We start from the raw sequence: 15751 nt of genomic DNA on the forward strand, positions 1-15751 counted from the left end.
AATCTGCTTTAGCCAGAAAGCATACTTTTATTTGGTCTTCCTAGCATTCTTTCTTCCCCCATTTTGGGTGCTTTAAAGTATTTTTTATAAACCAAGAATATGAAATATTTTTCAACTAAAATACTACTTTTTCTTGTGACTCACCATCCCACATATTTTGAGGGCTTGGTGGGAAAGCAAGTGTCTCCAAAGTAGTGATTTAACTTTCTACACACAGATTCCCAATTATGAAAGCATAATTTGCAGTTCGTTTTTCTCTACTCTAGGTTTCCTTATTGCTTTCTGTTCTTTCTTATTTGTTTCTGATCTTTAAGCAAGTTTATCACTAGTACAAAAGTCTTTCTAAAAAGTGTCAGTATAGTTCTCATTAGCAGTCTTTCTGATCATGTCTAGAGGTTTCTTTTTGATCACCTTGGGTAATATATGCTATTGAAGGGTCTCTTTGGATTCTATCAAAGGAAGGTTACTTAAGCACCATACTGTAGACATCATCTATGGTAAATACTCTGCATAATTATAATACTTTGATTAAAATGATCACTTTCTTAGATCCTATTTCAGCAAGTAGACCTTATGGAACCAGAAGTGTTTGTGAAGGAAATAGATTTGAAGGTTACTTCTTCCTTGCAGCAAAGTGGATATAAACCTGTAATCATAGAAAGCTTATTCATAGAAAGCTTTGTACTCATTAACATCTATTCCATTTTTTAAAAACAATCTTACTAAGGAATAATTACATATCAAAATCCACTCACTTTAAGTGTACAACTCACTAAGTTTTAGTAAATGTACTAAGTTGTCAGCCACCACCGTATTCTAGTTTTAGAACATTTCCATCATCCTCAGTAAGATCCCTCTCATGCCCATTTATAGTTAATTTACCATTTATAGTTAATTTACATTCGCACCCCAAGCCCCAGTCCACCACTAATCTATCTCTATAGAGTTGCCTTTTCTGGACATTTTGTATAAATGCAGTCATACAGTATGTGATCTTTTGTGTCTAGCTTCTTGAACTTCATCTGTTTCTTCTGATGGTATCTGCCAAATTGATACAATATCTTTCACAGGCTCCTGATCCTAGGCAATTTTCTCAATTTCTTTGGTTTTTCAGGTTTTTAAGTTCCGTTTTTTCCTTCCTTCTTCCTTTTCCACTGAAACTTCATCAGTTCTTCTTTAATCTTCCTTTTCCTAGAATTTCAGTCTTCCGTGTAGATGTACCTAGTCAGGGTCCATTCAGGAGACAGACACCACATGACAATTTGAATAGGGAAAATTTAATATAAAGAATCATTAACTCTAGTGGGGGATTGAAGTAATGGGAGACTGGCTCATAAGGAGTAAAGAGAACTCTAGAGAATACAGGAATAGCAGATATAAGCAGTAGTCACCATCTCTAGGGCCGAAGTAGAGGCCACAGGGAGGGAATGTAGAAGAGAGCCATACCCCCAAGGCTGAGGTCCAGGCCTCCTTGCTCACTGGATGGTGGAGAAGTTCTCTGAAGCTGCAGAGCTGCCCTGAGAGTGTCAAGTGATGTTGTTCATGAAAGCTGCCATGCCAACAGCCCTCACCAGGAAACCATTCTCTGGGGTGCTGGGGGAGGCTGCTCCCAGGGAGTGTTGTTCCTCAGAACTCAAGGGGTGTTGGGGGAAGGGGAAGTGGTTCATGGGAGGTACCAGGCCTGCAGCACCTGCTCTGAAGCTTTCCCAGAAGGTGCAAGGAAAGCCATTTATGAAAAATACCACCAGTGGCACTCTGCTGCACAGCCTTCTGAGGCCATGCTTACCCTGGGGAGTGGCTTGCACTATAGGAGTCTGCTTAGGGGAGCATACCAGAAGCAGCGAGAGAATCCCCTTCCTCCTCTAGTGTTTCTCCAGTGCCCTCTGCTGGCAAAGCTTAACAGTGTGCCAGCTGGCAAAAGATGGATGTTTTCAAGTCCAACTCCATTATCACAGAGCAGACAAAAAGAAGGGCAGGTTTGGAGCCAAAAGGCAATAAATTGATAATTGTCACACTATATAATGAAAAAAGTTCATGAACTATATTTTTGGCAAGTTTAAAAATTATATCCAATTCAAGGTAATCGGTTGCTCCTCCCTACCCTCCCTCTTTTAATAATGTTTTTTCTCCTTCTAAGATAAGAGTAATTGTAGTTCTCCATTTTAAAGTGTTTCCTCTTGAATCAGCAGTTGCAGAAAATTCATTAGAGTTGGATTTCTGAATGTTGGGTATCCCCCTATCTGCTGAAGGGAAAACAGGTTGAAACCCACCGTCAGATTGGCCAGTAAGTTCTGAAGTTGACTTTCTTCTTGTGCCTTGGTTGTTTTATTTAAAAATATGCAGATTTTACTAGGGTACAAGATTTTAACCAGTTCTTCCCTGATCATTCCAATGCCCATGTCTGGACATACAAAAATTCTTCCAATAACTTGTTGTTATTTTTTTGTTTGTTTTTATATCATCTAACTTACCCAGTCCATAATAATAGCTTTATCCTATCTAAAGCATCAGAAACGCTTGAAATCATCAAAGAATTGATCAATTCTCCTTAAATAATTGATAAAATTTTTCATAATTCATATCCTCACTTCCAAACTCCCATTTGGAAGGAGAGCTTCTCAGACTTCTTTCTAAAGTGCTCTCATTTGGTGTAGGTTTAACTCATTCAGTTGAGTAGCTTTCTTCTCTCTCTTTACTCCTTAATTATCTTAGACCCTGATCTACTTTTACCCAGATCTTCAGCTAGTGTTCCAACCACACTAAGCTAATGGTCTGCTTGAACTGACTGGAGAATGAGCAGGATACAGCAGAGGCCTAGTATCCGCAAGGCTTTCATGGCACTGACGAGAGACAGGTGTGATGTCCCTTTGGTATCAGGCACTGCCTGTCTCTCTCCACTCTTGGGGTAAGATCCTCACTTCCAAACTTGTGTAACCTTCTGCACTCTTGGAAATATTCATGATTAGCTAGGATGTTACTGTACCTCTGGTAAAAATGAAGAAACAGGATAAAGTATGACTTCACTTTATTTTCCAAAGACTTTTTTTCTCTCAAAGAATGTGAGGATGAAGAAGTGCTAAATAGCTTTTATGAAGACAGTGGTTTTCAGCAACCTTGAATTGTCCACCACCTCTCCTCTCTGGCATGCCATGTTTTCTTTAGTAGCCTGGCCCTCAGTAATAACTGTTAGCTCTTTACTCAAGAATATCTAAGATTTTCTCTTCTTTTTCCTTTTCTATCCTAAACAGGCTGAAATTTGCTTTTTGCTTTGAGCCAATTATTTAGGAAATATTTTTTGAAAACCTATCATATACAAAGCTCTTTGAGGGTTTTAAGGACAAGGCAAAACTTATGTACAATCCAAGGCAGTTTAGTGTTACTCAGATCAGCATTGCAAACTCAGTGGTCTATCGAGGTCTGCTATTACCTAGAATTTTTTTCCCTCCAATAGCACCATTTAGAGGGCTTTCTTGATAGCTCAGTTGGTAAAGAATCTGCCTGCAATCCAGGAGACCCTGGTTTGATTTCTGGGTCGGGAAGATCTTCTGGAGAAGGGATAGGCTACCCACTCCAGTATTCTTGGGCTTTATTTGGAATGAAATACAGCACCATTTAGAATGGAATACAGACTAGCAGTATCTTGGGAAGTGGATTTGGGTGGTGCAAATTCAGAGTATATGATATACATGAACTTCTTAAATAAAATAGGATTTATTATTTACTAGTCAAAGATTTTGTTGCTGTCTTAAGTTTTTCTATGCTTAAAGAGCATATGAAAGCTGAGAAGTTTCAGTTTTCCTCTCTTGTACTTATAGCTTTGAAGCCTGGCCCTCAAGGCCAGGAATACTATTTGAATATATGCTTGTATACAGAGCACTGTATTAAGTATTTGGGTGCTAAACAGAACAATCAGACATGATCTCATTTCCTCACAAGGAGATATTATAATCTAGTGATCCATACAAATATATATGTGTACAGAGGAAACATGAAGAACAATTGAGCAACTTATGGCCAAGTGCAGTGTAATGTCATTTAAGCCTGGTGCTCTATTTAGGGGCTTAAATGCAGTAGATTGGTCATTGTGTAGGTTTAATTAGGAAAAGGTCTTTTCATGAGGCATCAAAGGAAGTGAGGGATGAGACTTATCAGAATAGTCCTATTTCCATGACTTGAACAGGCTCTGTCTGCCTTTCTTGAATATGAATGCTATATTTTCTTCTTTCTATTAAAATTATTTGGGTAGATGAGATCTCTAGAGATTCAATCATATCATTATTAGAAACCCTCTTCAAAATTCTTTACTGTAAATAGGCTTTGGAAAGTCTGCCATAGTTTCCCATGACTGTGTTTGCAAGTTCTATAATAAAGATCATGTTGAATAGTTCCATGAAAATATGTTGTTTACCAGGTATCTCCAGGGAGTTGCCAAGCCATAGGAAAGTTCTTTTCTTCCCTGTGCCACCAGAAAGGAAGGGAGTCTTTCCATGAAACTTTGTTAAAGACATGGAAGACTTCTCACATTCAGGGGTGATACCAATAGCAGGCAGATGTTAGAAGCAAAGTTTCAATTCCAAGTACATTTAATGAGTAACCTCTATGATCTAAATTCTGTGCTGGGTACTGATTCTGAAATTTAAAAAGAGCTCGATAGAGTTCTTACTTCTGAGAGTTTATCATTTAAGAGGGCTTGAGGTTTAGACGATGAGAGAGAAATTAGAGTAATTTGTCACTGCTTGGTACAGAGTCTGTTCCTGCTTGCCTTTAGAATGCTTCATTTTTTTCCTTCACTGCTTTAAACCAAGTCAGAGTTTGTGTTTCCACCTGGATTTGTAGTAGCCACTTTGACCTTCTCTATGCTGTGTGTAATGTCACTAATTCAGCCCGGTGAACAGAACAGAGTGACCTGAACAGAGTCAAACTATAAATCGTATGTAGACCTTCACCTGGACTCTGCTCCTTATCCTGCATAGAATGTGGCACCTTGCTGCCGCCCTGAGTGCTTAGCTGGCAGTAGCTTGGACTGGTGTCCATTATTATCCTTACCTCCTGCCTTTCTATTTCCTGTCCCCCTTAACTGTTGTTTCCATTTAGATTCTGACATCAGAAGGAGCACGCCCTCCAACAGCAAATCCTTCATTTCCTCTCAGTCCTTGTAAGTAGTTTTCTTTTTTTTTTAATACAACTTTGGGATATGTGGAGAAATAGACCCAGTTCTTGGCATATGGATGGAGTGGTGCCATCTGAATCCGCAAAGAGGCAAGGTTAATGTGACCAGCCTACCTGGTGGTGGTGAGCCAGGGAAAGAGAGAGAAGACTGTGGGTTCAAACAGGGTGGGCTCTGGTGGAAGCGAAGCTTTCAATGTGGATTATTCCTTCTCTGGTAAGTCTGATTATATCAGAGACCCCGAGAAGATGAGGTCTTAAAAGAGAGAACAGTGATCAGGATTTCTGACTATGAAATCAGATTGTCTGAACAGGTTCCCCATAGTAGACTCAGCTAGAGGAGATAGACGCTCACATGGGAGCAGCAATAGTCTTTAGAGTCCACAGAGCAGTTTGACTCTCTCAACTTTGTAAACAGGTGTTGTCATTCCCATTTTACAGTTAAAGAAATTGAAGTTTAGGGCTTCCCTGGAGGTCTAGTGGTTAAGACTCCACGCTTCCAATGCAGAGGGCGTGGGTTTGATCCCTGGTCAGGAAACTAAGATCCCACATGCCGTGTGGTGTGGCCTCCAAAAAACAAAAGTTTAGAGAAAGGATTTGACACAGAATTCTTGACCAGCATTGTCATGAGTGCTAGTAAATGGTACCTGAGCCCAAGTCTTAGAACTCTGTGTGGTCCATTGTGTTTTCCACTGTGCACACAAGTCTGAAAATGATGAGAAAGAAAGCTTTGTGGCCTGGGGTGGCTGTGAGTGTTCTCTCAGCCTGGAAATCACTGTGTAAGTTGTCGGGTCCTAAAGGGAGGGGTCCTAAAGGGAGGGCTCCTATCCTCCTGTCTGCCCTGTTCAGCCTCCCTTGACTCTCTCCACTTCAGCTCCCACTGCTTCCTGCACTCCACGTCTGCTGAGGCAGTGGCCATGGGGCTCCTGAAGCAGTTTGAGGGGATGCAGCTCCCCGCCGCCTCGGAGCTGGAGTGGCTCGTTCCAGAGCACGATGCCCCTCAGAAGGTAGGTTCTTCAGCTCTACTTCTCTACCCACCGCCCAGCCCCAGGAGGCTGTGAGCCTTCCTGATATTGTTCTTCTTTGTCATACATCCACTGTTTAGCATGAATGTACTTGTTTCCTTCCTGACTCGTAGAAGCCTTTCACTGCAAATGTGTGGAATGAATAAATGAAGGCGTGTGTGCATGCTTGTCTTGGGCTTCCCAGGGTGGCACTAGGAGTAAAGAACCCACCTGCCAGTAAAGAAGACATAAGAGACACAGGTTCGATCCCTGGGTCAGGAAGATCCCCTGGAGGAGGGCATGGCAACCCACTCCAGTATTCTTACCTGGAGAATTCCATGGACAGAGGAGCCTGGCGGGCTGCAGTCCATAGGGTCTTAAAGATGCAAGACATGACTGAAGCGACTTAACTCATGTGTATGCCTACCTACATGCCTGTGCATGTAGGTGGCAGCTCCTTCCCTGTCGTTACCCCACATGACTGCTCACTAGACCTGGGGCAGCACGCCTGAGCTGTGACCACCTTGAGACCCTGGAAGAGTATCTGAAAGAACTGAAAAAAGGTTCTTCTTTGCTCTACAGTTGAGTAAGGCATGACACACCCTGGTGCACCAAGAGGCCCAGGGTGGGCTCAGGGACAGCGTTAGCGAGAGGCGCCACCAACTGGGGTGCTGTTTGCATTCCTTTAGATTCTTGAAACCCAAGGCCCTCACTTCTAATAGCCTGGTCCCTTATTTATTTTGAGGCCAAGGTTCCATGAAGCCCTTGCTTAGGTGTTTCTGAGAAGTCTTTCATTAATTATGTTTCTTTTGTGGTCAGAAGGGTCGAGTGAATGTATTCCCCAGACTGTCCATGGAAGATCACCCTGTGCTTTACTCCTGCAGCTCCTGCCCATCCCTGACTCACTGCCCATCTCCCCAGATGATGGGCAGCATGCTGACATCTACAAGCTGCGTATCCGCGTTCGCGGCAACCTGGAGTGGGCGCCACCCCGGCCACAGATAATTTTTAATGTTCATCCAGCCCCAACGTGAGTTGTCAGGGGCTGTGCCCTTTGGAAAACAGATGCTTTCTCTGTGGGTTGTCAGAACTGTCTCCTTACCCTCTTCTCTCTACCTGCAGCTGTACCTCCCACACAGTTCTAAAAGGCCGAGGGAGAGGATTATCCTTCTTGTCTGCAAGTTTTACTCTTAGACCTCCCATTCTTTTCCAGAGCTAACTGGAAAAGAGGTCGTTTATCACTGGTCTCCCAACCTGTTGCCTTCCTCCCAATAGTTTTATGAGCTGTTTTCTTCCCCCTCCCTCTTAAGAGGGATGGATGCTTTTCTTTCCTTTTCTCTCCTCTTTATTTGTCATCTCTTATATTTGTACAGAAAGTGTGGCTCATTATTGGGGAGAGTCACTGCCTAGGCCTAAATTCTAACCTTGCCATCCTTGCTTTGAATGGGCTCTCCCAATCGGCTTGTTTTGTCCAACTCTTAAAAACAAATAGGTGAATTCCCCTCCCTTCCCAGCTTCCGGGAGACCTGTGTTTGTGTCCTCACCCTGTACATCACAGAGGCCTTATAAAGCTGGTATCTGCAGCCCCTTTCCTTCCCCTTCCTTCAGGAGGAAAATCGCCGTGGCCAAGCAGAACTACCGCTGCGCAGGTTGCGGCATCCGGACTGATCCTGGTGAGTGTCTTCTCTGACCCTCATGCCCCCTCCAGGGGCTTCACGCTCTCATACACATGGGCAAGGGAGCTGGTCAGAGGGTCAGTAAGAGGAGCTAACAGCATAGAACGGGGGAAAGGAAAAGAGGGGGCCTGGAAGAGGGAAGGGGTAGGACCAGGCAAGAACACTGGTTATCAGAGGAAAATGGTTCTAGAAGCCCATTTCCAGAGAAAATTGTGTACAGTAAGTGCCCTACATAGAAGCCTTTGAGTTGTGGACTTTCAAAGGTGTGAACACAAGGTCACATGTCCAAGCACGGAAGTCCACATGTCTGGTGTACGTTGTCACAGGCGTGCATCCTCTACAAGTGCCTGTGCTTTTGTGTGCTTTACTGTTCAGTGCTGTATAGAGTGAGTTTCCCTGCTGCCTCAGCAGTAAAGAATCTGACTGCCAACACAGGGGATGCGGCCTTGATCCTTGGGTTGGGAAGATTCCCTGGAGAAGGGAATGGCAGCTCGGTCCAGTATTCTTGCCTGGGAAATCCCATGGACAGAGGAGCCTGGTGGGCTAAGTGAGTGGGGTCACAAAGAGTTGGATGTGACTGAATGACTCAACAACAACAGCTGTATAGAGTACAGTAGTACAGTGTCTTTACTTCAAGCCCACGATGTCCAGAGCAAGCATAAAAGCAGCAATATATAGCTGATTGTGTTAGTTGGATACCTTGGCTAACTTTGTTGGGCTTATGAACAAGCTGGACTTAACGAACATGCTCTCAGAATGGAACTCGTTTGTATGTAGGGGACTTACTGTACTCTCAGCCAGGTTCTTGGAGACTGGATCTTCCCAACTTGGCAGCGTTTATTTCTTCAGTGGCTTCCAGTCTGGGACACAGAAACCACAGGCCTCACTGTATGGGTTTCTGCTGGCTTTGGGAACTCAGACAGAGGTGGTTGGAGTCCACTGACGAGCCCTCCTTCTAATTCAAAAGGAACAGAAAGGCTACCTCACCAGCTTATAGTTGGGAAAGCTGCGTCTGACCTGTTGACCTTCTGTTTTTTCAGATTACATCAAGCGGTTGCGGTACTGTGAGTACTTGGGCAAGTACTTCTGTCAGTGCTGCCACGAGAATGCCCAGATGGTTATCCCCAGCCGCATTCTACGCAAGTGGGATTTCAGCAAGTACTACGTCAGCAATTTCTCCAAGGACCTGCTCATTAAGATCTGGAACGACCCTCTCTTCAATGTGCAAGACATCAACAGTGCCCTCTATAGGAAGGTCAAGCTGCTCAATCACGTCCGGGTGAGACCCTCGGAAAGGTCACGGCTTAGATTACCCCCTGTTCATAGTGGTTTCCCAAGATCACCACAGTCCTCTCTGTTGTCATGCAGAGCTGTAACCATCTTATCATTCTCACTCTCTCTATGCACTTTCTCTTGCCATTTCCAGAGTGTCTAGCTAGTCTCAAACCTGGCGAGGCAGCTCTAGAGTTAGCACTCGATGGCAAAAGCAGGATTTCTCCCCTTCACTGAAAATATTAAGTGAACAGAGAAGAGGGTGTCAGGCCAAAAGTTTGGATTCTGGATTTTTCAGTGGCTCCCAGCTGTGTATGTGATTTGGGCAGACCTAGCAAAGGGCCTTCCCTGAGTGGGGGTCATTTTGAAGCATATTGTTGAGTTAAAGGTATGGAGAAAGGCCTGGCACTGGTTACTGCATGCAAGCCTTCTAGACCTGCAGGGTTTAAAGGCACTCTGTTTCTGATGGTTGTTTCCCTCTTCTTCATACCCCCTCTGATCCCTCCACCCACCCCCACAATGCCCTTCTCTTCAGCTGCTGCGGATCCAGCTCTGTCACATGAAGAACATGTTCAAGACCTGCCGACTGGCCAAAGAGTAAGTCTTGATGGAGGCCACAGACCTCTGGCTCAGTCAGTGTCTCTGGAAGAAACGTGTCCCAGCAGTTGGCCCTTGTTATGTAAAGCAGGAGAGTAGGGGGATTATGCAGAAAATTCTAGAAATAGTAAACAAGAACTATAGCAGTAACTACGTATCCTTCTCTCTGAAAGGGGTACTCTGGTTATTCCATCCAGGGTCAGCCCACCACTCTTGGCAAGCTGACGCGAGTCACTCTGCAGAAGGGCGTAGAAGTCACTTCACCCTCCAGATGCCTGGTTGTAGGGAGGGTTGGGGTAGCCTGGGTGGGCTGGGTGTTACCCACCTTCATTATTTCTAGGACCCTTCTCATCCCTAACCAGCTTCTGGATAGAAATCCTTCTTCTCTGATGGGCCACACAAAGCATTCATTCTCTGCCTCTGCCCACTTCCCCTCATTTCCTGCAGACTTCTGGATGCCTTTGACACCGTTCCAGGCCACCTGACGGAGGATCTCCACCTGTACTCACTGAATGACCTGACTGCCACCAGGAAGGGGGAGCTGGGGCCCCGGCTTGCTGAGCTCACCAGGGCAGGGGCTGCCCATGTAGAGCGATGTGTGGTAAGAATCTCTTGCTCTGGCACGCTGCAGGGCCCTTACTTAGGGATGTGAAGAGGAGCGTGGGTCCAGGGTTCATGCTGTTGAATTCCAGGAAGTTGAGTTGGCCTGTTAACACTGTGAGAGAAACTGCACAGGCTTGCTCTCCCCAGGGTTGATGAACAGCTAAATCACCCAGATCTAAGGAATCTAGAACCAGAAGAGGATGTGGTGTTGGCATTTCTCCTGGGAAACAGACAGGACTAAGTGGGCCTACACTAAAGAGTTGCCCTGATGTGGGAGGAGGACCCTGGATTAGACTCAGAGGACAGGGTCTTGTCTTAGCATTTTCAGTCACTGTGACCACAGGAAACACCACAGGAAGATCCCCTGGTGAAGGGAATGGCAATTCACTCCAGTGTTCTTGCTTGGAGCATGCCATGGGCAGAGGAGCCTGGTGGGCTACAGTCCATGGGGTGGCAAGAATCAGACACAACTTAGCTACTACACCACCACCACCACTGTGTAAATTTAAATATTCTGTACATGCAAGTTATTATTGTTCCTGATCTATCCAACATAGCAGAAATGCCATTTTTAGAATTCCCCGTCTTAGAATATATCCAGGCTGTGTTGCTGCAACAGTCCCAGAATTAGAACTTAGAATGGGGCACATGTAGAGCTCCTGTGTAGCAGGGGGAGTTGGAAAGACTTCACTATAACCTGGCCCAAGGCTGGATATTATTTTGGAAAACTGTCCTTGCCTTTACATTTCATCTTAATTGGTTGTGGTTCCCATTTCAAAATAAAATCATTACCCACACTGGAATTGTTACTTTAGGAAGCCCTTTGTGGCCCCATTCCTTCCTTCTTGTCATCTCTCCTTTGAGAACCACTCTTGTGGCTGGAGTTTCTCAAACTCATGCCTTTCTTGTCTCCATCTTAAAACTTTGTCTGACACTACCCAGCCTGGGCCCAGTTTGGCTGTCATGCTAAGTCCAGCTCCAGTCTCTTTCCTGAAGGTTGGAGAACACTTTGGAGCCCCTCGTACGTGTGTGTTCAGTTGCTCCAGTCATATCCAACTCTTTGAGACCCCATGGGATTTTCCCAGCAAGAATACTGGAGTGGGTTGCCATGCCCTCCTCCAGGGGACCTTCCCGACCCAGGGACTGAACCCGTTTCTCCTGTGTCTCCTGCACTGCAGGTGGATTCTTTACCACTGAGCCACCGGGGAAGCCCTTGGAGCCCCTCAAGTCTTGTTTATATTTTGCTCCTCGCCCCTCTTGTATTCACCCTCTTGGCCAGTTCCTGGTGAACTTTGCCTCCTTTTTCTGCCTGTCTGTTTCCTCCCCAGCTCTGCCAAGCCAAGGGCTTCATCTGTGAGTTCTGCCAGAATGAAGATGACATCATCTTCCCCTTTGAGCTCCACAAGTGCCGGATCTGTGAAGGTGAGAGCTGGTGCCCAGCATGGGACAGAGCCCAGGGCTTATTAATTTCCTGTCAGCTGCCCCTGTTAACAGAAGCTGGGTTTGGTTCAGCAGATCCCTGTGTCTCACCACAGGTACACTAAGGCTTGGCTATAGGAAGGGTCCTGGCAGTGACTTGCTTCCAGCCTGAGATGACACAGATTGTTCTCTTCTCTCTCCCCTTCCCAACCTGACCAGAGTGTAAAGCATGCTACCATAAAACTTGTTTCAAGTCTGGGAGCTGTCCCCGCTGTGAGCGGCTGCAGGCCCGGAGGGAGCTGCTGGCCAAGCAGAGCCTGGAGTCCTACATGTCCGACTACGAGGAGGAACCCACCGAGGCCTTGGCCCTGGAGCCCACCGACCTGGAGACCACCTGAGAAAGCACAGAAAGCGCTCTTCCTAGGGGCGAGGGTCACATATAGTGCAGAACTGAGCCACCCTCCTAAGGACTTTCCCCACTTGGTTTTATCTTTTTTTTTTTTAACTTATCATCATTATTAATTTTTATGATCTGTCTAATGTCCTTGTGTATTCAATCTTATATAGGTTGGTGGGGTCCAGTCTGTTGTGACAATTTGCAGGTACCAAGCATTTCCATCAGAGCTGACACATGGGTCCCTAAGTGAAGCTTCCAGTGCCTCTGTTAGGGGACTGAACAGTGAGACCCAATTCTTCCGATATCCATGGCCTTCTCCACTTGGACCAGATCTGGTTTCAGCTGCATCTCAAGAATCATTTCCAGTTTTATTTTGTTTTAATTCTGGAGCTTCTGAGCCAGGCATTTCTCAGCGAACTCACTTCTCCTTTGCTGCTGAAACAGGAGGGTGGAGTTTTCTCTCTCCCAGTCCTGGAACAGGGTCAGACCCTGAGGAGAAGCATCAGAGAATGGGACTGCGCCATGGGCATTCTTATGTAGGTGCTTCTGAGGCCATAAAAACAGCGTTACTGCTACCTTGGACTCTTCAGACACCTCGAAGAGGCAGTCATAACTTTCTTGTATTTTAGGCATAGATGATATCACAGGCTGACTTTCTTTATCTACCCTGGGGGACTTGACACAAAGACCAGAACTGATACTTAGACCAGGACTATTTCAAGCATAAGTGAGGCCACAACTCTTGTTTAAAGAGCATTTGTTCCATCAGAGGAGCTGTTGGCCTCCTCTCGGGTGATAAGGTCCCTTTCAGTCAACATAGCTCTGGTGCAGGTGTGACCTCTCAAGCTCAGACAAGTCCCTGGTGCCATCTTAAAGTGAGGACAGAAGCCCATCCAGCATCTCATCCATGAGTCTCTTGCCACTCTGTCCTGTCAGGAGGTCACTGCAGTTCTGAGTAGAAGCCTGGCCCAGCTCCATGCTCTCCCTTCCCTCCTGCGGTGGGGCTGGGACCCTCCCCAGAGGCTGAGCTCCTAGCTTAGTTTATTTTGTCAAAGTTGAGGTGAAAGCTTCCTGCTATTAGTGGTGTTAAAAGACTTGATAGTTTGTGGCTGTGAGCATGAATGTTCCTGTGTTCTTATGATAACAAGAACCTTTATGCCAATTATGCACTTAACTCTTTAGCCTCGTGATGGTAGTATATGCAGTCATCCTTATTACTAATTTTAACACACACCCACACGCTTTTTTAATGTGTGTTTTGATGGGAAAAGTTTTTGAAGGGACCGTGTATATGTCTGTGGCATTCTTTAAGTTGCTGTAGCTCCTGACCGGTATGTAAAGCACTGGTCAGGGTCACAGCTCCAAGGGCTGGCAGCTCTGTGAACTAAAGCCCACAGCATTTTAGTTCTGGGACTGACTGCTTCCTGGGTGCCTGTCTTTCCATAGTTGGTTGCTAGTAGGAAAAAACCTGCTGTGGGCACTGCCCCGGGAAGCTGAACAGAAAGTTGCACGTGGTTGGTGGAAGCTGCTGAGTGTCTGAGTCAGAGGCAACCAGGAGTGTCACTGGAAGTAATAGGGGCAGTAAAGTAACAGAGCTGAGGCTCCCCCAGGACAGGAGGGAGCGGGAAGAAGCTGACGTCTGGCACTGGTCCCTCTGCCTCAGACTTGGGATCTGAAGGCCATGTCAGGCTGGAAGACCCTGAGGCTGTTCTCCCTTCAGTTCATGGCAGGGGCAGAGGGGCTGTGAAAGCCAAAGCCTCCAGCCCAGCCCAGTGTTGAAGGGCAGACTAGAAACTGCCTGGTCCATCAAGGAGCTTCGGAATGACGTTGTGAAACTCTAGTCTCGCTGAGAATTAGGCCTCAGATTCAGACTAAGGTGTTTGTGAAAATGATGAGCTCTACTTCCAGTTCTGGTTTAAATTGAAAATCCAGCTCCTTACTCCAAGGCGCTACACTGGAGGAGAGATGTCCTCTCGTTACTGTCGTGCGTGTTTCATGTAACATGATGAAAGGACGGAAGACGCTGACACTTTCTAAAGCTGAGCTCAGCAATCTCATGTGCTCCTGGGTTTTCACTTTTTTTTCTCCAGCTCCCCAACCCTATCCCTCTAGGTTGCATATCTGTTTTAGTGACCCTGACACCAGATACCATTTATTTATTTATTTGAGAGTAGGGAGAGAGAGGAAAGAGGATGGGGTGTTTTGAAAGCACTTTGCAACTTATTAGTATCTGAAAATCCCCGCTGTTGTGGGGAGAAGCTCCGAATGCACTGAAGAGAGTTCCTTCTGAGAGAAATAGGAGGGAAGAGGTGTTCTTTTCTATAAATAAAGGGAAAAAAGAGTTTGCTTGCAAGGTGGAGACAAGATTCAAGACATAGCAGAAGAGTGGAAGGCAGATGTTTTCCACTTAAATGAGGCTGTTATTAACTCTCTACCAAGGCTTTAGAGCTTTTGTTGAATTCACATAAAAGGAGCAAGAGTCTAAATAGATGTTCGTGTGTGTACAACTCGTGTTCCAACTGAGTTTCTACTTGCTGTAATTCATACACAGCCTAACATTTCATTGTCATCTTTAATAAACTAAGGAAATGAAATTCTGCTTTTTACTTGCCTATCTTGACTATCAGGAAGTGGACATGTCGAAAAATTCAGGAAATTTCTGTTATGATGCAAAGAACATTGGACCTTCCAAGTCAGGAAAAGTGGGTTGGAATGCTTTGTCACTGACTTGCCACATGACCTTGGGCAGATCAGTTCACCATTCTAGATGTCTATGTCTTTGTGTATAAAGTACTTTGTAGCACTTTACAATGCACGGGGTGTGCCCACTACCGGTCGCCTTGGTGTAACGGCCCCCTGAAGCGAGGTAAATCTTCCCTCTCCACAGCGTCTGAGTTGTCTTAGATGCTTCAGTCCCCACTTCTGTGAACAACCCTCTCCGAGTTTCTCTTTCATGCTGCTGGCCTGCTGGAGCTCCAGTTACACCCTGCAGCTTTCTGAACATTTCCCCTTCAGTGTCCTTTGGTCAGCTCCAGCCAGTATGTCTAAAGCCAACGTAAATATCATATTTCCTCAAACCTAACCATTAGTCACCCTGGTTTGAAAATTAATTTCCTTCTCTTTGAGTCAGGTGGCAATTCTGACTAGGAAAGCAGTGTCTCCTCACCACCTGCTGTCACATTATGGTGATTTTTCTCTTTAAATTTCATTCCTTTTCTTAGCACACAAATTCAGGCTCTTATCTTAAATCTCAACCTTCTCCAGCCATGCCAGTCTCTCCCTATTTAATCGTCCATCAAATATGTGGGTACCTACTGTTTGCTGATTTCTGTACTGGGTTCAGGGGTTGTCACAGGGACTGAAACAGATATAGGCCCTCCCTCTTCAGGCATGTCAAGTCTTGTTGGGGAGACAGACATTGCCCAGAGTTACCAAAATGAATGTGTAATTATGAGCTGTAATAAATAAGAGCTGTAAAGGAAAAGGGTGCTGCTGCTGCTGCTAAGTCGCTTCAGTTGTGTCCGGCTCTGTGCGACCCCATAGACGGCAGCCCACCAGGCTCCCCCGTCCCTGGGATTCTCCAGGCAAGAACACTGGAGTGGGTTGCCATTTCCTTC

General features: G+C 45.5%; 1 protein-coding gene across 1 annotated transcript in view; it reads left to right on the forward strand.

Moving 5' to 3' along the window:
- The window catches only part of RUBCN (rubicon autophagy regulator), a 37223-nt gene extending 22552 nt beyond the window's left edge, over positions 1-14671 (forward strand). The window contains exons 12-20 of the mRNA XM_068970999.1: positions 5095-5155; positions 6041-6173; positions 7055-7200; positions 7779-7843; positions 8887-9125; positions 9654-9715; positions 10163-10316; positions 11647-11740; positions 11957-14671. Of these exons, the coding sequence (XP_068827100.1) occupies positions 5095-5155; positions 6041-6173; positions 7055-7200; positions 7779-7843; positions 8887-9125; positions 9654-9715; positions 10163-10316; positions 11647-11740; positions 11957-12135 (1133 nt within the window). The 3' untranslated portion in view covers positions 12136-14671. The remainder of the gene's footprint in view (positions 1-5094; positions 5156-6040; positions 6174-7054; positions 7201-7778; positions 7844-8886; positions 9126-9653; positions 9716-10162; positions 10317-11646; positions 11741-11956) is intronic.
- The last annotated feature ends 1080 nt before the right edge of the window (positions 14672-15751 follow it).

Source organism: Capricornis sumatraensis, chromosome 1, assembly GCF_032405125.1.
Source record: "Capricornis sumatraensis isolate serow.1 chromosome 1, serow.2, whole genome shotgun sequence".
NCBI classification, from domain to species: Eukaryota; Metazoa; Chordata; class Mammalia; order Artiodactyla; family Bovidae; genus Capricornis; species Capricornis sumatraensis.